Below are 23,244 nucleotides of genomic sequence, written 5' to 3'. Positions count from 1 at the left end.
GTTCGTCTCAAAATACCGTTACGGAAGTCAATTTCCTTTGGGTAAGAAAGTGAGTGGAATGAGACGAACGAACCCGTTAAATTCGATTCGATTCCAGCGCTCTAGTGAGCTTTAAGCATTTTAAGAGTATTTTACAGTCTTCAACGTTTAATGTCACGCTTCGTAACGTAAAAACAGTGCACATCTTCGCAATGGATTCATATACACTTGGTCATATATGTGTAATTAACACCCGAAAAAAATGAAATTAAAATGTTACTCATCTTGATGAGTCTATCCAAAACAAAAACAGTTCGCGATTCAGTTTTTTTGTGTGTACAGTGTACACACAGCATGACTCTTGTTTTCCACTTTTGATTATTTTTGCATCGCATTCTATAGTATTTGCGTGAAAAATGACCGCGAATATGGAAAATGATGACTTTACTTGACTCGTCGCCGAAAATGCGCGCCTATAAATTATATAATTCACCTGAAAAACGGATTGAAATAAATGAGATGATATAAATTTTCTTGTTTCAAACAAAAACTACACACATACCCATATACAAACTGGAATCATGGTTTTTTTTCTAAATTTCTTTTTCATTTGGTTTTGTCTTGCAGATATTTACGAAGAGCCGAGCAAAAAGTGGAGAAGAAGCCAAGATTTATTGTTGAACTGTTAGACAAAAGGCGATAAAATGGCCCGATTAATCAGCATAATTTATCATATGCTAATACTGTATTTGCACGGTTGCTGGTCAAGTAGACCACCGATTGCGCCGAACAAATTGTATGGCATCAAAATCAACTGCACACGTGATGTGTTCAACATAAAATTGGATCTGGACAAATCATTCAAAGGCATCGTCTTTGCCAAAGACTTTCTGGAAGAGTGTCGCACAAAAGGTGAGTGAGTCATGTAATTTCGTGCATGTGCAGGTTTTTTTTCGGTCTTTCTCATGTGTTACATATTGAAAAACCATTGGTCTTATTAGTATCGAAGGTGATTTTGTTGTGTCAAAATACATAATGTCATAGAGTCCACAATGATGATGATTAATTGGGATTTTTGTGTGGTTAGGTAATCGATCGACTGCGGTGGAAATCAATCTGCCAACATCTGGTTGCGGGATACGCAGTGAAGCACAAACCGATGGTTCGTTAGAGATGTCAGTGCGTCTGGTGATTCAAATGGATGAGAAATTGCGCCAACGTTCCGATTTGGAACGAATGGTTCGTTGCAATTTGCCCAATCAAATGATGGAAATGAATATTGGCATGACGGAGGAGAAGCGTGTGATCAGGTAAAATTTCGAGCATTTTCAATCAAAATGAAATGGATTTCTCTAGCAAAATGGAATTCTCTTTCAAAATTAAAAAAAAAGTAGGCATGGCCGTATGCACGTGAGCCCAAGCAGTAGCTCGGATATGGAGAGTAGTGTGCCAAGAATTCGAGTATGGCTCGAGCTGGGCGGTACCGATGGCTCGGGCACGGTTGAAGTTGGCCAAATGACGACGATCAATATTCGTGCGGTACTGCCAGGTACGGTTGGTGTTCGAATCGTTGATTGTGCAGCATTAGATGGATTGGGCGAATCATCACAAAAACTACTCGACGAACGAGGCTGTCCGATTGATGAACAGGTATGATTTAACAGCTGATACAATTACTAATTAAGTGTTGATTACATTACGCACATCTGTGTGTGCAATCGTAATGAGAATAATGAGGATCAACGAGCAGATAAAAATTGAGAATAATAACAATCAGACGATGACCGCAACAGCAGATGAAGTAATTTGGTCGATGATTATGACGGAGAATGCCATGAATAACTCCATATTAATTGAATTATTTAATGATTAATCCGAAGCTTAAATGTGTTTGAGAATTCGTACCAGAGTACGCCACAAAGCACCCAAAAATTACAATGGTTAAATGGCTTATTCAATTGAAACAATTTGGTGGTTACCACCAGCAACAATGCAATAATAATTCACATGCACAAGAAAATTGCACTTGAAAAGCGAAATCAACGGACCCATTTAGATAGAGAAGAAAAAAAAGCAGAATGCGAACAATCGAAGAAAATAATTCCGAACAAAAAGCGTTGTGTGTTAGTAGCATTTATGCTTCGAATGTTTTTTTTTCCATCGTCTTCTTCTTTACGCACACACACATTGTTTCTTTCGAATCACACGCAAACAGTCATAAAGCTGGAATGATGTGTGTACGGCTGACATGAAGTGCTTTTTGTTTATGGTGTTTCAAACACTTTCGTTGCTATTTTCTACGGTTCGCAGTGCACATAAATTCACGTTAGCTTTGAATGTTATGGAGTTTTTTTTGTCTTGGTTTCATGTTTGGCCATATGAAACTAAAAACGCTTTCGGTTGATTCGCTTTGTTTTTGAAGCATCAAAATCATTGATGTGATATACGTAACATTGCTGTTTGTTTCTCACACAAAATTGTCTCCCGCATCGTCACTTTTCCGCGAAATTGAATTGTTTTGGCACGTGAAGATGGTCTTTTTGTGACCTAATTGAGTTCACACGATATACGTACGATCCCTTACCACATCTCGATCTAATATCTATTTTCAAGTGATTTTTATCACGTTACTTTGTCGATACAATTCAATTTGGTTATATCGGCTAGCTGCAGCGCCAGCAGTAACGATGATGATGATGGTGGTGGTGAGTGAGACTTTCGGCATTACAATTGAAATTTTCCAGACATCCAACGGTTAATTCCCATTGACATGTGCGAGACGTTGGTTCTTCTTTCATCTCAACCTCGGAGAGCACTCAACAAATCACATCATTTACATATAATTACGATGCGGTTGAGCAATTTTGAGCAGCAATTTTCTTCTAAATCGCTTAGACTCCTTCATTCATTCATTCGAACTCGTTTCGTTCATTTGGTTTGTTTGTTTTATACCTTTATTTTGTGAATGCGTTCGACTTAACTTATTAGCGAATGTGTCTGGCTGTTTTCATCTTCTATTTCTTGGCTCTTTCAATGCTATTCGGAATAAGTTCATTGTTATTGTTACAGTTTGTGCTGCACTTGCCGCCACTTTTTTCTCTATCGAACTATTTTAACGTGAATCATTACGAGAAAAAAAAACGAGCAAAATGCAGCAGCGGCGGCGGCAGCAGCAACAGTCGCTCAAATAAAATAAAACTCCCAAACACAGCATTAGAAAGAAGAAAATCGAAAACAATTGAACATATGAAATGGTGAATTCAACTCATAAAAACGCGTAATTAAATGCAATTCTGTTTTGTAGCGGCACTTTCGTTTTTAATAAACCATTGTGAAAATTCAAGGGATTCGATGCATTTGCTTGAGCTCATGCACATCAAAATCGCCGGAGAAAAAAAAAACTATACGCACGCCGTCATACTTTGCATTCCATCGCAAAAAGCCCGAATTACTCAAGCGAATCTCATATCAAGAGGCGAACAATTCGCCCGACCGGTGGCTGCTGGCACGACGGCATGTAAAGGGCCCAATGATCACAACACAACAACAACAAAAAATTTGTAATTACTGAAACAGTTAATGGAATGGCTTGAAGAGAGCAATTTTTTTTCTTCAAATAAAAAAATTCGTTAATCATCTAAGCGGAATGCTTTCGAAGCGAAGTTAGCGCGTGTGAACATAAAGAAATTTTCAATTTTTTGACCTCAGGCCTCGAACCGAATTGATTAATTCATCATAATTTTCAGATTTTTCTGTTCAAATGAAACTAATGTAAAAAAAAAATTCGTTTTACAGGTGATGCCAGCCCTTATTACCCGTGTGAGACCAGCTGAAGAAGGTTGGTCAAAGCCTCATATCGATGATTTGGTGGAAAAATTATTTACTGCCACATTCCCAGCGTTCAAATTTCCCGATCGAGAGAGACTGCATGTCACTTGCGGCGTTCAACTTTGTCGTGAGGAATGCCCATACGTAAGTACTTACTCAGTTTTTTTTTCGTGCGGATTCCTTTGGACAATGTTTAAGACAAACGCGATTTTTCTTTCTAAGGTGGACTGTTCCGAATCAGATCCATTCGTTTTGGATTCCGAAGAACAATTGGGGCGCATTGAAGTTTTCAACTCGTTGGCTGTAATTGCACCGCAAATTGAATTGGATCGTTTGCGAAGCGATCGTCGATATAATGTTACCGGTAACTATAATTTTGTTTATCATCAATATATTTGAATTGCTAAATGGAACGGACATTAATTTATTGATGTATTTCAGTCGACGAATATCCAACGAGATTACGTCACTTACGATCCGAAGGCATTCTGTGTATGTCATCATCGAAATTGGCCCTTGCCTTTTGTATTCTCGGAATGATATTCGTAGTGGCCGTAATTGTGGCAATCTTTTGCTTAATTTGGGGCAAATCCAAATCTAGTCGATGGACACACGGTACAAATTCGATGCGAGCCAACACTAGCATCTTTTCATCAAGGTAAAAAATGCAATTCTTCTTTGTTTCAACTCCTAACGAGAATATTCTTCGATGATGAAATTTACGTTTTTTTTCTTGTTTTTTTTCCAGTTCTAGTTCCAATTCTCGCTTCGGCGGCAAACTGCTGATACCGTATACAGGTTCTTTGCCCTATGGTAGAGTTTATTAGTTAAGCATTTTCAATATGAACGGATTTCGGTGATAAAATTTAACGTTCTTTTTCATAAAAAGAAGACTGAAGAAGCGTTCAATGTTAGTTCCAAGCAAATAAACATTGTTTTTTGTTATCTTTGATTTTGTTCATTTTCACCTAAGCGAAAATACTATAAATATCATGATAAATGACAAATATTTATTATTTTGTTCTATTTATTTAAGTTTTTGTATCTGTTACTTGTTAAAAATCTAGCGTATTTTGTAAATTGTAAATACTTCGAACTAGAAAATTGTACAGTGTACCTCTTAACCTATTAGAATATGTTAAGTTTCTTACTGTATCACAACATATTGATATCAATAAATACACATCTAGACGTTCTAAATGAATGTTTTGCATTATTTGATGATAAAATCGGAATGAGGAAAGAAATAAAAAATGTCCCTATATAGCACAACTGAATGTAATGAAATTGATGTGCTAATAGAGAATGACAAAGAGCTGACTTTCGATAATGATGCGTAACAAAATGTTATATGTATACAATGTAAGTAATGACATTGGATTTGATTGAGAATTAAGTGAAATGAAATGTTGAGTTCTAATGTGAATAAGAGAAATGTTCTCTGAAACGTCCAGAAGTTTCTAAGCTTGAACAAATTAGACTTATTTTACAAAAAAAAAACTGATCACCCACAACCAAATATATAATTGGGTTCTAAATTTAATGCCCAATAATCATGCATATTATGTATCAATTATGGAATGACTTAACAAAGTTCAATGGAAGTTCGTTTCAAATATAAAGATGGGATTCACATCACTACAGCTCAACCTTAGATACCATTTTGCGGGTTTAGCAAGACTAAAAAAATTCAAGATGAAAGTTTTATTAATTGTGATCGGTGTGGTTGGCTTAAGCTTGGCAGTGAATATCCAATTTAATATTTTATTTGATTGTGTAGTGGAAAAGTGTATTTGAATTTTTTTGTAGGCTTTGGATATTCCAGACCATTTGAGAGCGCCATTGAAGGTTATGCGAAAAGCATGCCTTGCCGAATCGGGAGTGGACGAAAACTATGTAAATCAAAGTCGAGACGGTAATCTACCCGACGTTCCCAAGCTTGGATGCTATATTCTTTGCTTATTAGAACATTGCAAGATGATTGAAGATGACGGAACTATACATTTTAATGATGTAATGCATTTATTGTTGCCAAGTACAGCCGAGACTGTCAGATATGTTACTAAAGAGTGCAGCACAATATGTAAGTGAACAATATTAAATACCATATAACAGACTTGAATTTGTTCTAAAATATTGTTCTATGAATATTTTATTGAATTTCCAATATTAGACGGAGCCACGAGATGCGACACGGCATGGTTGACATTTAAATGCTATTACGAAAAAGCTCCAGAAGTAAGGCTCTGTTCAGTTTGACTGAAATTGAATGTCAATTAATATTATTGCATGAAATTCTTTTTCTAGGGTGCCGAATTGCCATAACTTCAACAAAATAAATCTTCCCAATGCATAACTATTCATTTTAAGCTTGTAATCAAGAAGAATATTTTTATTTTTTATTTAATTTTTTTTTTAATATGTTTGAAATTCATCATCAATAAATAAATAGATTATAATTTTCATTCTAAGACTTTCATATAAATGTCTTGTATGTGTATATTTTAGTATGGCAATTCATTTAATTTCTATGTCGAGCTTACCAGCATTTTCTTTGATGATTTTCATTATCATGAATGTGATTGCTGCGCTAATGACAACTTTATCCGGCAAGTACAGTCATAATAATGAACGTTCTTTTTGAAAGCGCGTCCTGTTCATTTTTTTGTTCCTACGTAAAAAAAACAAGATTTTTCATAAATTGTGCTTTACTATCTTTACTTTATGTTCATATTAATCTATTTATTTAAATTTGTTCCAAATCTAATACAATATGTTGAATTTTCAGTGTGTGACAAACATAGTGGTTAAAAACAAATGCCATACGTTTTAAATCATTCTCTAGTATTTTTATTGGAAATTTGGTGATGTTTGTAGAGTTGTGATGATTTCATATTCACTTTCCAAATCACAGAAACTGAATCAAGTCTTTCTTTGATAAACATATCTGATCTTCGGTTTCGAATATTTGTGATTCGTTGCGACTTTAACCGAAACATCAACAAAAACATTAGCAATCGCATGTACAACCACCCGGACAGCGACACATACAAGAAAACGGCCAAAAAATGCAGCGATAATATTGTCAATGAACTGCGTGAAAATCTTAACTAGATCTGTATGAATAAAAAACAGAAAATCATGGCTTGAACGGGTTTAAAATTAGATAGAGGAAAAAAATCAGAATAAAATTATTGAAAAATTGACTGAAACTTACCGTGAAGAGTATAAATTCGTTCAAGCAATCTCATATGAACCCTCACAGGCCAATTTATTGGCAGCATTGGAAAATAATTCACTGATTGTCTTGAACAATCGAACAAACTGAAAGAAGTATAGCTATACATAGTATTTTAGGCAGCTTCCATGTGAACTGAAAATGTAATTTTTGGGGCTACTCGCTAAATAAAATCAAGCGTCATTGTTTAGTTTCGTGTCATAATGGATTGACTTTTGAAAAAAACAAAGAAGATATGTCGTGACCGCGACTTTGCTAATAAAAGCACGGGAAAAGGTCCTTATATATAAAGTCGAACTTGAACAAATGCAAATATTGACCTAAGAATAAAATATAGAGAATGACCAAGATACAACTTCCGATAATGATATGCAAACGAAATGTTGATACAATACGATATGCGCTTGGTATACAATGTAAGTAATGATATGAACCACATTAATTTTCTAGCATTACAATTGAATTGAACTGTAGGCTGTTATTGATAATCATATAAAAAAGTGCTGCGTCCGATAGGAATAAGAGACACATTGTCTGAAACTTCTCAGAAAAATTATTTTGAAATTTCAGAAAAAACCAAGTACCCACAACAAAGTATGATGGAGCATTACATTAAGTAGAAAATTTTTAATCATACATATCACATACTCTCTAAGAACAAATCCGCCTTCTAAAAATCTATTGCGACTTAGACAAAAACTTGCATATGTGGATGACTTTACAAAATTTATTGCGACAAATTTTTCCAATATAAATGACGAGTTTAACATCAATGCAGCTCAATCGTGAATATTAATTCATAGTTATAGCAAAACTCCGACAAAAAATTCATAAAGATGAAAATTGTATTGATGGTGCTGGGTGTTGTTGGTCTAAGCTTGGCAGTGAATATCCAATTTAATATTTTATTTGATTGTGTAGTGGAAAAGTGTATTTGAATTTTCTTTTTGTAGGCTTTGGAAGTTCCAGAACACTTGAAGGCGGCAGTAAAGATTATGCGAAAAGCATGTCTTGTTGAATCTGGGGTAGACGAAAAATATGTAAATCAAAGTCGAGACGGTAATCTACCCGACATTCCCAAGCTTGGATGCTATATTCTTTGCTTTTTTGAACATGCTGGTATGATTGAGGAAGACGGAACTATACATTTTAATGATGTAATGCATTTATTGTCGCCAAGTTTAGCCGAGACCGCTAAATATGTTTCTGAAGAATGCAAAACAATTCGTAAGCAATTTAAATAATGTTAAATTTATATAAAAGATTTGTGTTGTCTAGAAATATTCTATCATTCTCAATGTTAGACGGAGATACGAGATGTGACACAGCATGGTTGACAACAAAATGCTTCTTTGAAAAAGCCCCAGAAGTAAGATACTATTCGATAAGATTGATAATCAATTCACATTATTAAATAAAATTCCTGTTTTAGGGTTCCGAATTGCCATAGATTCAGCGAAACATCTCGAAATATAACAAATAAGTTTGGGCGTATTCTTGTAATTCTTCTTTTTATTTTAAAATTTGTTTGAAATTCATCATTTAGAAAAAAATTGTATTATAAAGCCAAATTGTTCTGGAACAAGTTTTTGCATTCACATAGACATTCATCGCTTTTTATCTCTTTTTTCTCAACGAATATTAAAGTTAATTCAATTGAAATGAACATTTAAACCTAGATTTAAACTGACACAACCAAACTGTTTGTTGTCAAACTTTGTTTCACTCACACCAACTGTCACACTGACTCATTCGTGTACGAATTGCTGTAAGCGTAAAAGAGATGTTGTCCGCAGTGAACTCAGTTTAAATGTTCTTTGTCTTTTTTCTAATAAAAAAAAATTAAAATCGTATTTTAAGTCTCCATCGCGTTCTGTTCGTCTTGTTTGGTTTTCGCTCGATAAACGTTGTAATGATGTTGAGCAATTTTATATGGTGCTGTATTTGGTAGTAGAATATTCGAATTGATTGCCTGATAGTAGCTTTTGATTAAGACCACATCGGTTTCGGCAGGCTCCAGATAATCATTTAGCTCGCCAATCAACTACGTAAAAAAATCATCTTAAATTAGAGAAAAATCGATTCAGCGATTGCAATTCGACAACTTACCTCATGCTCAGAGCAAGTGATGAAGCGCAATACATGCACATGTTCTGACCAAATCATCTGACGCCATTTGATATTATGCTTTTGGGCCAACGGTGCCATCACCAGACGGCTAAATGTGTGATCACCGTAGCTTGCGCCTTGAAACTGGTCCAAAAATGAAATGTACAGATTCTCAAAGTTAAATTTACCTGAAAAGACAAAAACATTCGTGATGGTTTCCATTTCTATATAGTTTTGAGTGATAAATTATCACTGATAATTTAAGAAATCGCCATTTTGTGTGATGATTCACAATTTTACCAGCAAATTTCGAGTTAAAATTCAGCGATTGCTGAGATTTAAATGTTGTCCGAACAAATTCAGCGAGTGAATTCTTCATGTCAGCCTCTAAGAATACATTTTCCTTGCCAAGGAATGCAATCATTGCATACACAAATTGCTCGGTTAAGTTCAGTGTTTTGATTTCGTTGATATTTTGAAGTGCCAAAAATGTGATCGTTGTCCAAATGGCCTCTTGCTCCGGCAAGTACAACCATTCATCAGCTGTAAGGAAAATTATTGTAAGAACATTTACAATTTTCGAAATGTATTGAACATAAAACTCACCGTCATCGGGTGTTTGGTATAGTTTCAAAAGTAACATGCCAGGCCAGTCTGTCGACAGCAACGGGATTCGGTCGAAATTCTCAGAACTAGCCTATTCACAAGTGGAATAAATAGTAAAATAGAATTTTTAAAGAAATTAAATGAAACGAAATTGAAGTAATATAGTCGAATTTACCAGTTCGTCGGCATTATTGAGATAAGTTTCTGCACACACTCGTCCGTAGGTTGATTTCAGTTTGTTCATTGTATCTACCGTTAAATTCATATTTTGTGCATACATATCAATGTTGAAAATGTATTGGCTAAAAATGTATAGGACATCGTTGATTTGTGTTTCAGTAAAACAAACGATAACTTTGTAGGCCAATCGAAGTTGAATGGTTTCATGAAGATTCTGTTGCAAAAATGGTGATTTCAAAAGATCCAATACGAATAAAATCTCGTGTCGAAGAAACCAATTGAGTGAGAGTTTGAATTCGGTATTTTGTGCAAAATTTTCCACATATTTGCGAATGCCATCGTTGAGCCAAATCCCTTTGTCCGGGCACTTGGTGTTGTTGTAGAATCGCAACAAACTGCTGATGAAGTAAATGGTTGGCCGATCCGATACAATGAACACCGGTGAATTTCGCGTATTATACACAATTGAATGCAAATGTGGCAGTTGCTTATGATCCTGCTGACGGAATCGATACGATGACAATATTCCAGATGTATTTCTAGATAAAATATATCATGAATTATTGCCAGAATAATCGAAAATAACACGAATTTACCACAAAAAAACAATCTAAAGCAGAAAATAACTCTGACTTACGATAATAATTTGCACATAGTTTGATACGATGATGATGACAAAAAGTTTGATAAATATGGTGTGAGAAAATCACGGAATGCATCCGGAATTTTGATTGCATTCAGACAAGTCGCTAGCAGTACAACTTGAGAGAGCTGGAAAATTTTGAAGATGCAAATTTCATTCAAATCATTAAGATGCATATAATTGTGATATTGAATAAAACTAGAATAACACTGAATTAATAATCGACGTTGAACTTTCGTCGGACCTACCTCTAGATTGCCATATTGTGTTGCCATTGAAAACCATTTCGAAAAGCAAAGACTGAGCCTATCCGACAGACTATGCATAGAATTGGTGGAGGCGAACAGTGCAATTAGAGCCGATGCACATTGTCGAAATAGAAAATGAGTCTCATCTTGGAATACGACAAATTGGAAAATCCACTCCAGCGTGTAACGAAGCGCTGGCATCAACTCACTGAATCAGAAATTTGAGAGAGAAAACCGAATAATTCAACCATTATCAATAAAAAATTTTGTTACCAAAATACTCACTCTATCAATGCATCGGATTTGGTCGTTACAACGATGGTGCGAGTGCAACGTACCGCTTCAATTTGCATTTTAACCGTTTGCACCTAAAGAGAGTGAATATTAATCGTTTCATCCTTATGTGTGTGAAAGAGAAAAATGGAAATCCACTCACTGTGATGCTGTTCTCCTGAACGTAAATGGCAGTCTTCAAAATCGATAGCAGTCCTTGACTGTGCAAGTGATAAATGAATCGTTCTCCATACGAACAAAGAATTCGGAACAGTTTCAATGTGAAAATGTTTGCCTTTTGGACTCGAGATTGTGTTTCTGGAATCATATCAATTCATTATTTTCAGCGAGCATAGAAATGATTATGGGTAAAGAATTATGATGGTTGAATGCAGTGCAAATGATTGTCTTACGATCTCCACTTTTGTCGAATTGCTTCATCAAACTGCTGATCAGGTTCGAATGCGACAAGATTTGGTCAGCAACTTCTCGACTTGTGCGAGCCAGGCGAATCAGTATCTTTACACAGCTCAGATTTGTGGTGTTGTCAAGCTCTAGCGTCGTGAGAATATAACTAAAAGAATAGAAACATTTCAGTAGTTCAACAAGTTCTTATTCGTCAACAAATGCGTGATAATACGTGATGCGTTGTAGAATGTTTGTACGCAAGAAGCACTTCACTAAATCAATTTCGGCCAAGTGAAAATCATTCATCGATGACAACTTATCGTCGTCATCGCTAAAATGTGTTTGCATCACATTTGATTTAATGTTCATTTTGGAAAATTGATCCTCCAAATCGGCGCCACTGTTTGATGTTTCATCCGATTTGATTTCCAGTGTTGGTTCCAGTCCATCGAATGAACAGTCGTGTGTCATGTCCAGCAACACCTGAATAGACACGAATTTTTCTAGTTTTAGTTTTAATTTAACAAATTTAAAAAAAAACCGAATAAAAAGGAGAAGAAAATGAAAATACCTCATCCGTTTCATTATAAAACAACGCTGAAAGGGCTTTGGCCGATTCTTCCAGCATAGCCGGTGTGTTATCGTCAAAGGCGTATCGCAACAGAAAGAATACTTTCGAAATTGGTAGCTCAAAAATACCATCGTAATATCCCTGATTGTAAATGCTTAGAATGCCGCCAACGGATCGAAGAGCAGAAATACGTTGCTGAACAACTGTCGATCGAGCCAATCGGAACAGCTCTTGCAAAGTGTAACCTGGGCGATGCGAATCGTCACCATGCAAATATAATTCAGTGGATGTAGCCGTTGTATCGTCTTCTTTTGGTTTGAATGGCAATAGTACACCTTTCCAATCAAAACGAGCTTCATATTGTTCGCCTGGTTTTAGATCTGGCATATTTTTCGGCAAATCACGCATCCATTCCAATTTGGCTGGTTCGATCACATCAAAATGCAACCAATTCTTACTGTTTTCATCTTTAAGTAAATCAATATCTGGCAATGGCTGAGGTTTGACCTCTTTCATTTCAACATCACAGCTAGCATTCTCGCTCACTTTTGACAACTTTGATTTACGTTTTTCCTTTAAAAATTGAACAATCGATGGATCCATTGATCCAAGCAAACGATTTCGTTCCTCTAAAATCTGCGCCTCGCCCAACTTCTGAAGATATTCGGTATTTTCATTGTGAATCGACGCAGCATCAGCATTTTCAACAATATGCGATTTCAGTCCGAAATCCATTTTTGATTCCGATTGCTTCGATGAACTCGGGCCCGGTTCAATATGTTTGGAATGAAGTTGAGCGAAAATACTTTTGGTTTCCGTTGATTCGAGTTTAACCTTCAAAAAATTCAATATGTGTTAATAAACACAAAAAATGCTTTTTTGTCAATAAATTCAAATTCAATACCTTTTTGTCAATTCTCTGCGGCTTTGGAAAACCCACAGAATCGTCAAACGTTACACTCTCAACTACATTTCGATCGGGGTCAACATCTTCCTTACGCTCAACGATATTCCCAATTATGATATTGCTCGAAGTGAAACCGCTTTCTGTGCTGGTTTTTTCTTTCTCCAACGCTTTAGACTGCTTTGCTCGTTGTTGTGCAAATTTTGACAACTTCTTGGCTACATTCACATTAAATCAGAACAAAATTAATTGCAATGCCGTTCAATGAACGATGGAATTTTTTTCGAAACAATCAGCACTACTCACTTGGTTCAATTTTAACTAATTTCGCAGCCGGTTGAAAATCCGTACTCTTTTTTTGTTCACTCAGGAAATCATTTTGCATTCGCAAAACATCATCCTCTGTGTCGGTGGCCTTGGGTCGTTTTATCATTTTGCTCAAGTTTTAAAACAGAAAAATTCGTAATAAACTCAATAGGAGATTTTTCAGCGCACTTAACATTATTTTACGTCTAACACAAATGTTTACATCTGTTGCGAATAAATTGAGGTTAGGTATGTATTGTTGAGGTATGTTTTGATGAAACGTCAAAGTCATGTTGTTATTGTGATTTCCAATGACATTGAATTGCATATTCCAATATGTTTATTCCAGTGAAACGTTCAATTTGAAATCGACCGTTGGACGTCATTTAATATTTTTTTCTATGGTTTACTCTTGAGGTTTTAGGCATTTCCAGCATTTTTTACGTAAAACAAGCGGTTTCGTTACTTACAACGAAATAGATATTTTTACGGTACACTTTATGTATGTGGTGCAAATTCCTTATTATATTTGAAATTGTTTTTAACCAAAAAGTTCGATTCATTTTCGATACTATTTCTATTATTGGTTAAGGACGATGACAACGTCCAAATTTTGCGACAATTGTTTCCATTTTAGTTTTATCAAATATAAATTAATGATTTAAAAGTTGATAAAAATACGGCGAGTGATATCAGTTTGTTCGGAGCTTTCAAGGATTGAATACGAATGCAATTCAGACTAAGGTGTAAATTTTGAATCCGAATGTGATGATACTGATGATAACATTATGTGTGTTTTACGCTTTGTTCAATGAAATAGTCAATTACAGAACAACTGCTATGAAAACATCAGTTAAAAAACATCAAATCATCGCACAAATTGGTTGTCCGTGCATTTATTCAAGTATGATGAATCAACACTGATTGCTCTCTGCGATTAAGTATATATAGCAAATGCCGCTTACTGATTTCGTTCAAATTTGCAACACATGGTATAAATAAAGTCAGTTCGAGTTGACCTTCCAAACATTGAACATCTAACGTCGTGATAAATTAACAGAGAAAGAACATTGAAGTGAGTATTTATATTTGTTTTTGAATTGGAATTATTCCTGTTTGGAGTTTTTAATAAAAACATAAATAAATTCCGATCCCAAAATTGAACGTATTTTCAATAGGTTCAATGGAATATGGTTTTCATTTTTATAGTTTAAATGATTCCCAAAAACTTATATGGACTACAACTTCGTGGTCGATGGAAGGTTGATCGTCAAAGAAGATCTGTTATATTTGTCTTCCAAAACGGCTGTTAGAATCATAGATGAGCTAAAACTCATAGGTTATACCCAGTGGCATAACATTGTAGATAGGGTTTAAAAATGATAAAGATTTGTGTTGATATAAAATCTATGAATTTTGTTTCATCGAAAATGAATACAATTGCAGTTAAATAATAATTTATTGAATTAGTTTGATTGTCACATTGTTTAAGATCAAAATGCTTGTTGAATTACTACTATTGGCCGTTTTGATATCGTATGCAATTTATAATTGGGCGACAAAAAACTATGATTTCTTCGAAAGACGAAATATCAAATATGTAAAAGCAAAGTTTTTTTTCTCGGTAATATCGAAGGAAACATCCCAGCAAAGGAATTTGCTACAAAAAAGTACCAAGCATTTCCTGATGAACCGTAAGTTAGTTCTAAATTTGTAGTTAAATTTTAACGGAGAGAAAAACATATTGACAATGACTTCAACATTGATTGCAGCTTCGACTTCGGAGAACCACAGTCGTTGTCAGCGTGTTATGAATATTTGCTGTAGTGAAAACAGCACAGATTCTCTCAAACTCTCAGATGCGTTGAAGTTTTGCAATGTTTGTTTGGTTGCCGTATTTTATCAATGTATTTTCCATGCGCTATGGTTTTAGATACTCCGTTCGTTTATAGTGATGCTGTACAATAAGCAGAGCTCGATTATGTTTTCTCTCTGTAATGCTGACAATTTTGAACTCCTGATACAATTATTCGGAAGAACTTGATATTTTTAACCATTTATGCAAATATTCTCTACTTTTTCAGAAACCAATGTGTTAAATTGAAATATTCGGAGTCGCCAATTGTACAAATGATGAGTTTTATTGATTATGCTTGCTCAATACTTGAAATTCGGCCATGTGCACATTTTACCATGTGAATCAATGTTATTTCACCGACACTCCGACGTTTTCATAGAAACTTCCCATGTAGACGGTCGCAACACAGCCGAAAATCGAAAATAAGTTGACCACATTTTTTTTATTCTAATATAGTATTTTGTGTAAAAATTCCATTGGTGTTATCGGCACATCGAATTCACTTTGGTAAATGAATGAATGAAATCAAACTGAAAAATGCAACATGAACAGAACAATCGAAAAAATATAACAAAGAAGCAATATGCGAAAGAACGTAACATGAAAAATTATTTCGTAAAAACGCAACATGAATTTGCGCCACACTGAAGCGCATCATAAGAATACTGTAGCAACCGCAGCTCATGTTACATTCATGCTGACTGGAGATTCATGTTGCGTTTTAACGAAATAATTTTTCATGTTCGGTTCTTGATATAACAGATCTGTATTCCCATTTTTATGCTCAGCGACACAGTTTTATTCCCAATCTATGGTAAAGATAAAATATTGTGATTCTCAAATTAAAAAGTGTTCAGCGATAATCAAATCATTTGTTGTAGGTATCCAGAATGACCCGAAATACTTTCCCCAGCGATTTGGTTCACTTAGAAGAATGAAATTCAATTTGAAATACATACACAGAAAACTGGTTTAACGCATTGAGTTCTAATCAACAAACAGCTTCAAAATATAAAGATAAGATTACATTTATTATTATCAAGGTACATTACAACTATAAAATAGGGTGGTGTTCGTGATCACCAAAACCGTCGACCCTGAAGTCAAAATGCAGAAATTATTTTGTAGTATCTTTTTTTTGAAAATATATACACACACAATTGCTTAGGTGCCAACATCTGTTCGAGATAATAATCAATAACACTTCATCTATGTAAGGCACACGCTTATATTCCCAAAGAAAATTCGTGTCAAGACATTCTGCAGCGTCGTCGATCTATGACGACCAAATTCAGTACTAATCGGAGTTATTATGCAGTATTTCGTAATTTGTCGAAATTACTTCCAGCTATTTACAGGTGATTTCGCCGTCACTAATCAACGGTGCTGCAGAGAGTCTACATTCTTGATTATAATCGTGTGATATAAGAGATTTGTTTGCTTTGGATATGAATAAAATATTGCACATGCTCACAATATACAGCTCTTCCGCCCAAAATTCAATTATAGCCATTTCAAATTCACTTTTATTCCTCAACATTATTAAGTAAAGCCAGAATTCGATAAGAAAGCTGAATAACCTGTGGAAATTAATTTATAACGATGAAATAAAATCTTCGATTTAAAAGTAGCACTGTCATCAGTTAAAGCTCAATCATCTTACGCTTAAAAATCGTTCCATCGAAAGATCTGCAAATTTAAAAGCTTCTAAATGCAAATTTCGTTGATTATTTCGGACCATCATAACGATTCCCTTTTGATAGCCTGTGCTTCTCGTATACCAAATACTCTCGTAACCACTTTGCGGAATAAATGAGCTCTAAAACGAGACAAAAAACCATAAGAACGAGATTAGAGTTGCATATTTTGGGCTTACGCTATTCCTAATCTTTTGGCTAAACCAGCACATGACCCATAAATCGACAATGGACGAAAAAGCATTCATTAAGTACTGGATAAAATCATTTGTGGACGCCACATTTGTGCCCATGAAACAGAATAAAACCATGATGGAAGTGCTGCAGCATAAATTGACCAAACTGGCGATTGAGAAAATATCGTTGAGCTGATAAATAAATCTATTGTGTGGAATTAAAAGCACATTAGAATTACTGTCAATATTATATAAATGAATCAAATCACTGCTCATGCTCACTCACCCATCCAATTGATTATGTTTTGTCACGCACCAAATCAAATGCTCATAATCTTTGTGGTCATCACGAACCACCATTAATTCACTGCTATTAAAAGAGATGATTTTCTTTGCCAAATGCTTATAATGCATATCAATCAAAACAATAATGCCATAGATCATGAAATTGATGGCATTGATTGCCCCAATATTGATGGCCGACTCCCACACTTGTGAAAAGAAGAAAATCGGAAAGAAAATCCGTTGTGTTGGATAAATTGAATAAGATTCGTATGGGTATTGCATTTCAAAATCTTTTCCATTGGTTTTTGATTTATAATAGGCCACAACGGTTGGACTGAAACTTGCATAATTGATCGCAAACACTGCAATGATGGCGCATGTACGCGTTAATGTCGTTATATGATTGTAAAATGCATCGAGGCGATATTCCTTTTGATCTTTTCCCGTGCGCGGCATAACATCATCCAGAGTCAGTAATAATTTGTTGAGTTGACGCCGTTTGTACAGTAGCGTAAATAATTTCGTCACCAAAGATATTATGTAAAAAAATGGGTAAACATGGCGACCGTACACTGATAATCCTGCACCGTCGTTTATCTTTTCCATCATCACCGCGTATTGACCGTATCCATTTAGCATTGTATTCAGAAGACCCAATGGCAAAAGCCAATTTGCAACTATATAATATGCCTTTTCACCATTATAACTTGTTTTCACCTCCAGTCCCTTAATGGCGACTACGAATAGGGGCAATTTAATAAAATCAACCGATTTCATTGTTAAATTACTCTTTCTATACCACACAAAGAAGGCAGACTAAGCATAAAATATTGTGGAGAATTGCCTTTTATATTGAAATATTGAGCATGGAATTTTGATGCGTACGCTTAAATTATTCAATCAATATATTCAATTTTGTATTTGTTCTCTTTTTTTATTGGGCGCCAGTATATGAAATTTGAATTCAATATTGATAACCAGTAATTTGTGGTAAAATACCACTTTTTACGAACATCAACGATGTGTTTTTCAATATTTCAAAGCCAATTTGTGTGCTGAATAAAGGAAAAATGAGAAACTTGAACTTTCAAAAAATGTATCATCAAATTGACCATGATCAGTGACCATTGGAAAATCTAGCCAAATAATATGGTTTGTATATTTTAATTAGTGATATTAAATCGGTTTAAGTCAGGTCAAATAACAAATATTTGGTTGGAACATTCTATCGAATTCCCCCATCAATCTATCGATACATTGAATATTTTTCTCTCAAGTTTATTTTCAATCGCAATTCGGGGAATTGAGCAATAATTTTTTTCCCAGTGTCCCAGATAAAGGTTGTTCAATTTCAATAAAACCACCGATAATATTGACATTTTTGCCTGCCATTGTATTTATTCCACCCTATTCCAATTTCTAGCTACAAAAATACTATGTATATACTTTTAAATGTGACCAATATTCGATAGACAAACTCGCAACGAGTCTTGTGCAATGTGAGTGTCACGATGTGGCGGTGTTGCGACCGAGTAAAACATATTGATGCCATCAAAGAATAACTTGGCCGCTTCTTTGAGCTGTTCTCTATCCATGTGCTCGGCAGCGGTTCGGTACAGGTCTTCAGCAGTGGCGAGAGTGGCAATCTGCACTTCCAAATTGGTCATACCCTTGCACTGTGGACACTTGACACTCTTCTTCGCTCGTTCGGGATAATTAAACAAGTGAGTACACTCCGAGTTTTGGCATCTGAAAATTAAGGTAAAGTTTTCAATGTCATTTAAAGTTGTCGCCCGTAGTTGCTTACCGCAACCGTGCTTTATTTGTGATTTTGTCCAGAATTGGCCAATTTTCTTTGCAAGCAATGCACGCGCACTGGAACCAATAGCGTGATTTTAAATTTCTCTGACGCACGGCTAACGTTTGCCTTGTAAAAATGGGTCCATAATTTTCCGAAATCGTTTCACCTGGTTGCATTGGATGCGATGCACTGAGTACAATCGATGTACCGACAAAATGTCGTATAACATCCGGATAACAACTGTGGTTGAAATAAACCGCTGAATTATAAATAGCTGCACCGACGTAAATCGTCTTTTTCCCACCGACATTTTGTTGACTTCCGAATGCTTTCGTTTCGTAAATTTCATGTGCATTAAATTGTAATGCCTGCAGTAAACCAATCAGGATTCCACCAATTTCAAATTCCGGTTCACTGTTCGGATATGCTTTTTGAATGGGAAAATTAAACGAAATACATTTATTAACCAACCAATTCATAGCCCAGCTTGTCATGTTATGATAGTTACCCGATTCCGAAGTGCGACGTCCAAAGAAGCCGCTCTTTTGCATGACTCGCAATAGAAATGCCGACATCACTGTTCGTTGCAAATAATCGGTTGCTTTACGTTGGTTGGAATGGGTGCACAGTAGTTGTGTAACCTGGCGACCTTTCTCAATGGCCACTTGAACTGAAGCATGCTGCGTTATCATGCGAAGTGCAATGAAACATAAAATCGACATTCCCGAACCAATCATCATGTCCATAAATTTACATTCATATGCATGATATGTGGAGCAAGCTTTCTTTTGGCAATCAATCGAGCAAAATGCAACGCCCGCACAATTTGGACAGCCATAAGCCACCTCGATTCTGTTTTTCGAGTTTTACATGTAACGTTAACTCAAATTAATATGATTTGATAGGGGGGGAAGCATTTGAAATTTGATTTAATGTGTTAGGCATACCGTCTCAAACAGTGCAAACAGTGAGACCCAAAATATTTTGGCAACAAACATGCCGCAATCGGCTTTTCAACAACTATCGCTTCACCGGTTTTCATCGGTTTGCTGGCAACTGCAAAATTTCCACACTCTGGCGCCGATCGGATTTCAAGTTTGTTTGTTGTATATTTCAGCGTTGCATGTTCTCCGTCACTGAGACGTGGTACTAAATTTAAACGAAACGTTTAATTAATACATTAAAACGATTAAAATCGATTCAATTAGAGATATTTTTACCTTCGATTTTTTCAATCGTCGGACTGGGTTTGATTTGCTTAATTTGATGTTCGATTGCGTCATAGTGTGATCCGGCGCCACAGAAATTTTTCACCAGATTCAAACAAATTTTCGTTTTACCCTCGTTTCCGATCACTAAAAATACAAATCCAAATACAAAAGCGAAATGATTGGTAAAACTTTGACATCCGAATGCATTGCATGTGTGTTTATCTCGGTTTATCATCAGAGCTGAATGCGTTATTCAATGACAGACAAAAAGTGACTGCATTCGATGAACCCATTGGAATCCCATCGAAATGACACAGAAATCGAATGTGTAGTGAATGTCGTTGCATATAAATTAGTTGGTCGTGCACTTACTCGCATTTGCCCTAGCTAGACGCACATAGTATTCAAGCTGCTTTTTCACATCATCCAACCCATTATCAATAGCGCTCTGTATGTCGACTAATGCATCACTTCCGCGATTTAGGTCAAGTAAAACAGCAGATCGAGACCACAATGCCAATGCTAGCGATAATCCAGCATCGTATCGTATGTCAACACCTATGAAATGGGGAAAAAATTCATTTTAAGTTAACGCTCACGATTTGCCCTTTGAAATTCTAATCACTTGATTTTATTTTCCGATTTTATTTGGCTCAATGTTTTCATACACATACACACACCAACTCAAGATTTTGTTCGCTTCTTTACCTTTGGCTGGAGCACGGAGTACGGCAAATGTCAAAAGTGTTAATGCATTATCCAAGTCATTTTTCTGATGTAATCTTTCGCCTTCTTTACGTCTTTGATAGGAGAACGAACAATCTTTTTTCCGATAAACTGATGCTACGTGCTCCAATGTGCCCAGCAACATATCACTCACATTCGGTTCGTCAAATAACAAACGAAATTTTTCATCATCGGTTGGTAATGCTTCAAATTTTGTGTTTAACCACTTTTCCGTGCAACAATTTTTCACAACATCAAACATTTCACCAAAAAATCCTTGTTGCTCCGAAAAAATCGTGCGTTCACTGCATAGTTCCGTGTAATCCTTATCCATTTTTGTTGTTTTTGTGATTGCTGCTTTTTTTTATTTGTTTTCGAACAATTTTTCAACTTTTTGAAATAGCGAAGATAAACGTGGTATTGCTTTTTCGCAAGTCTATGCCCAGTATATAACTGAACGGAAAATGCTCGTTTGAGTTTTCAGTAGCGAGTATAATTTTACGCACAACCGCTCAAAAAACGAGCAAGAGAATCACATCCATCAGTTAAATATATATAAATTAGTTGAGTTGTTGTTGTCTGTGTGTCGACATACATTGGTTTTTTGATGTGCCGGCAATTTTCAGCGAAACAAATGAAATGTGTATGGTTAGTGTCCCTTTTGTTCTCATTGTGTGTTTACGCGCGCACATCTGGTCATTAGCCAGCAAAACTATAGACGCTAGCAAACAAAAATAGTATCCAATTTTCAAGTTGTTATTGCCGAAAGACAAACACACACATATATCGTGAAATTTATAATGCCGGCTGTTCGCATGTTGAAAATGTTATTTTCGTCGATATGACGAACTCCTTGTGTACGGATGTGCGCGCACGTTCGTGGCATATAGCCACACTAAACACTGTGGCAGAATGGCAATTACATGCAAAATAGTTGGAAATAAATCTCACCGAAAATAAATCGATTTTTTCTAGATGTGGGCTGAATTTTGTTGCCGAGCATCTAATATCGACGAACGAATTACAAGTGCCTCGAAACACTTTTTACATATTCATTTCGATATTGTGTTTAAGTTACATATATATGAACACTTCTCGGAGAAACTGGTATAATATGATGATTTTGTACAGCAACGTTTTGAGTTGAGATTTATTTCAGTATATTGAACATGCTCACTCTTTTGTTGCTTTTGTGTCAAATGGAATGTAAAAAAAGAGTTTAAGTACGTGGAAGAAAAGATTTTTTCTCGGAAAAAAAATTCCCCCAATTTCATTGATCTCGTCATACATTGTTGAGAAACAAGAAAAACTGGAACTGTTGCTTATTCTCTCCAAATCTCACATCTGAATGTTAATACGTCTTTGGAAGAAGTGCGAAAAATTGAAATTTATTTGATACGGATTCGATGGGAAGATTTATGGGATGCTTATTGGCGGATAAGCCACACAATATATTTGGTTTATTTGATTTCTTTTCGTCGTTGTCATCATAAATCGATATAAAACCGAGCACTTCTTTTGTTTACCATGAATTGGGCATTAATGATGTGGCAAACGGAATTATTCAATGGAATTCATAACAACCGACTAAGTCGGAGAGTCTCAGGTGCTCTTAATCTGCAAGAAAGAAGAAAAAATCGAAACAAATTTCTACTATCTCTCCTTTTTCTTCTCACACGCAGGAGACAACAAACGATTTATGTACGATGAGATGCCAATAAACAAAATATTTACTTGTACATGAATCCACATATTTTTTACTATCATTCGCACTCAGATCGAATGAAGGGGAAATCAAGTGTTTGAGTTTTCATCGCTCTACACAAAGACGGACACACACACACACACACATACACAGATAATTTGAACACATTTATACCGAAATACTGGTGGAAATTCTACTATATGTTTCAAGCACTTATCACAATGGAAACGAGTTCAATGTAAAGTGTTTCGTTAAAGATATTTCCATGTATCGAAAGCCGTTTTATAAATGTGGCAATTTTTCAATGAGTTTCTATTTAGGGCATCGTTATTGATACAAGGCAAAACACTCGTATTACACAGAGTCGTCCTAATGAAATCTATGGGCTCGTATTACATTTGTTCGAATTCATTTACATTTTCATTATGGGCGATTTGCCGTTTTGGAGCTATTTTCCGCCACGGTCTCATTGTGTAATTTGATCATGTGTGG

General features: G+C 35.5%; 6 protein-coding genes across 7 annotated transcripts in view; 3 read left to right on the top strand and 3 right to left on the bottom strand.

Moving 5' to 3' along the window:
- LOC129566323 (uncharacterized) overlaps positions 1-5,007 on the top strand; it is a 30,161-nt gene extending 25,154 nt beyond the window's left edge. Inside the window, exons 3-9 of one of the 2 annotated variants that reach the window (XM_055442271.1) lie at positions 607-891; positions 1,067-1,289; positions 1,374-1,629; positions 3,775-3,951; positions 4,030-4,171; positions 4,249-4,465; positions 4,556-5,007. In XM_055442271.1, coding sequence (XP_055298246.1) covers positions 684-891; positions 1,067-1,289; positions 1,374-1,629; positions 3,775-3,951; positions 4,030-4,171; positions 4,249-4,465; positions 4,556-4,634 — 1,302 coding nt within the window. In that variant the 5' untranslated portion in view covers positions 607-683 and the 3' untranslated portion in view covers positions 4,635-5,007. Of the gene's footprint in view, positions 1-606; positions 892-1,066; positions 1,290-1,370; positions 1,630-3,774; positions 3,952-4,029; positions 4,172-4,248; positions 4,466-4,555 lie in introns of both variants that reach the window. The other variant, XM_055442184.1, reaches the window with a different exon arrangement.
- A 462-nt stretch (positions 5,008-5,469) lies between these two features.
- Positions 5,470-6,153, top strand: LOC129567147 (general odorant-binding protein 56d-like). The gene is made up of 4 exons (XM_055443817.1): positions 5,470-5,550; positions 5,617-5,890; positions 5,981-6,045; positions 6,115-6,153. The coding sequence occupies exons 1-4, from the start codon at positions 5,503-5,505 to the stop codon at positions 6,130-6,132; spliced, it is 405 nt and encodes a 134-aa protein (XP_055299792.1). The 5' UTR covers positions 5,470-5,502; the 3' UTR covers positions 6,133-6,153.
- Positions 6,154-7,831: 1,678 nt separating this feature from the next.
- Positions 7,832-8,616, top strand: LOC129567081 (general odorant-binding protein 83a-like). Its single transcript, XM_055443686.1, has 4 exons — positions 7,832-7,929; positions 7,999-8,272; positions 8,350-8,414; positions 8,478-8,616. The coding sequence occupies exons 1-4, from the start codon at positions 7,882-7,884 to the stop codon at positions 8,493-8,495; spliced, it is 405 nt and encodes a 134-aa protein (XP_055299661.1). The 5' UTR covers positions 7,832-7,881; the 3' UTR covers positions 8,496-8,616.
- On the bottom strand, positions 8,530-13,583 carry LOC129566004 (RNA polymerase II-associated protein 1). Its single transcript, XM_055441532.1, has 14 exons — positions 13,294-13,583; positions 12,988-13,205; positions 12,084-12,917; positions 11,745-11,995; positions 11,518-11,678; positions 11,268-11,422; positions 11,117-11,199; positions 10,832-11,039; positions 10,578-10,711; positions 9,936-10,479; positions 9,761-9,851; positions 9,455-9,697; positions 9,155-9,342; positions 8,530-9,089 (listed from the first exon to the last, which is right to left on the bottom strand). The coding sequence occupies exons 1-14, from the start codon at positions 13,418-13,420 to the stop codon at positions 8,901-8,903; spliced, it is 3,426 nt and encodes a 1,141-aa protein (XP_055297507.1). The 5' UTR covers positions 13,421-13,583; the 3' UTR covers positions 8,530-8,900.
- A 3,094-nt stretch (positions 13,584-16,677) lies between these two features.
- Positions 16,678-18,114, bottom strand: LOC129579560 (odorant receptor 4-like). Its single transcript, XM_055469714.1, has 4 exons — positions 17,311-18,114; positions 17,028-17,229; positions 16,815-16,970; positions 16,678-16,731 (listed from the first exon to the last, which is right to left on the bottom strand). The coding sequence occupies exons 1-4, from the start codon at positions 18,084-18,086 to the stop codon at positions 16,678-16,680; spliced, it is 1,188 nt and encodes a 395-aa protein (XP_055325689.1). The 5' UTR covers positions 18,087-18,114.
- A 573-nt stretch (positions 18,115-18,687) lies between these two features.
- On the bottom strand, positions 18,688-21,511 carry LOC129566253 (SET and MYND domain-containing protein 4). The gene is made up of 7 exons (XM_055442055.1): positions 21,030-21,511; positions 20,694-20,879; positions 20,331-20,465; positions 20,058-20,259; positions 19,619-19,962; positions 19,117-19,537; positions 18,688-19,058 (listed from the first exon to the last, which is right to left on the bottom strand). Exons 1-7 carry the CDS (start codon positions 21,379-21,381, stop codon positions 18,758-18,760), a joined length of 1,941 nt encoding a protein of 646 aa, XP_055298030.1. The 5' UTR covers positions 21,382-21,511; the 3' UTR covers positions 18,688-18,757.
- Between the last annotated feature and the right edge of the window lie 1,733 nt (positions 21,512-23,244).

Source organism: Sitodiplosis mosellana, unplaced genomic scaffold (assembly GCF_009176505.1).
Source record: "Sitodiplosis mosellana isolate CC-2019 unplaced genomic scaffold, AAFC_SMos_1.0 Smas_scaffold_1, whole genome shotgun sequence".
NCBI classification, from domain to species: domain Eukaryota; kingdom Metazoa; phylum Arthropoda; class Insecta; order Diptera; family Cecidomyiidae; genus Sitodiplosis; species Sitodiplosis mosellana.
The sequence above is the reverse complement of the archived record's forward strand: the minus strand, read 5'-3'. Positions and strand labels throughout refer to the sequence as shown.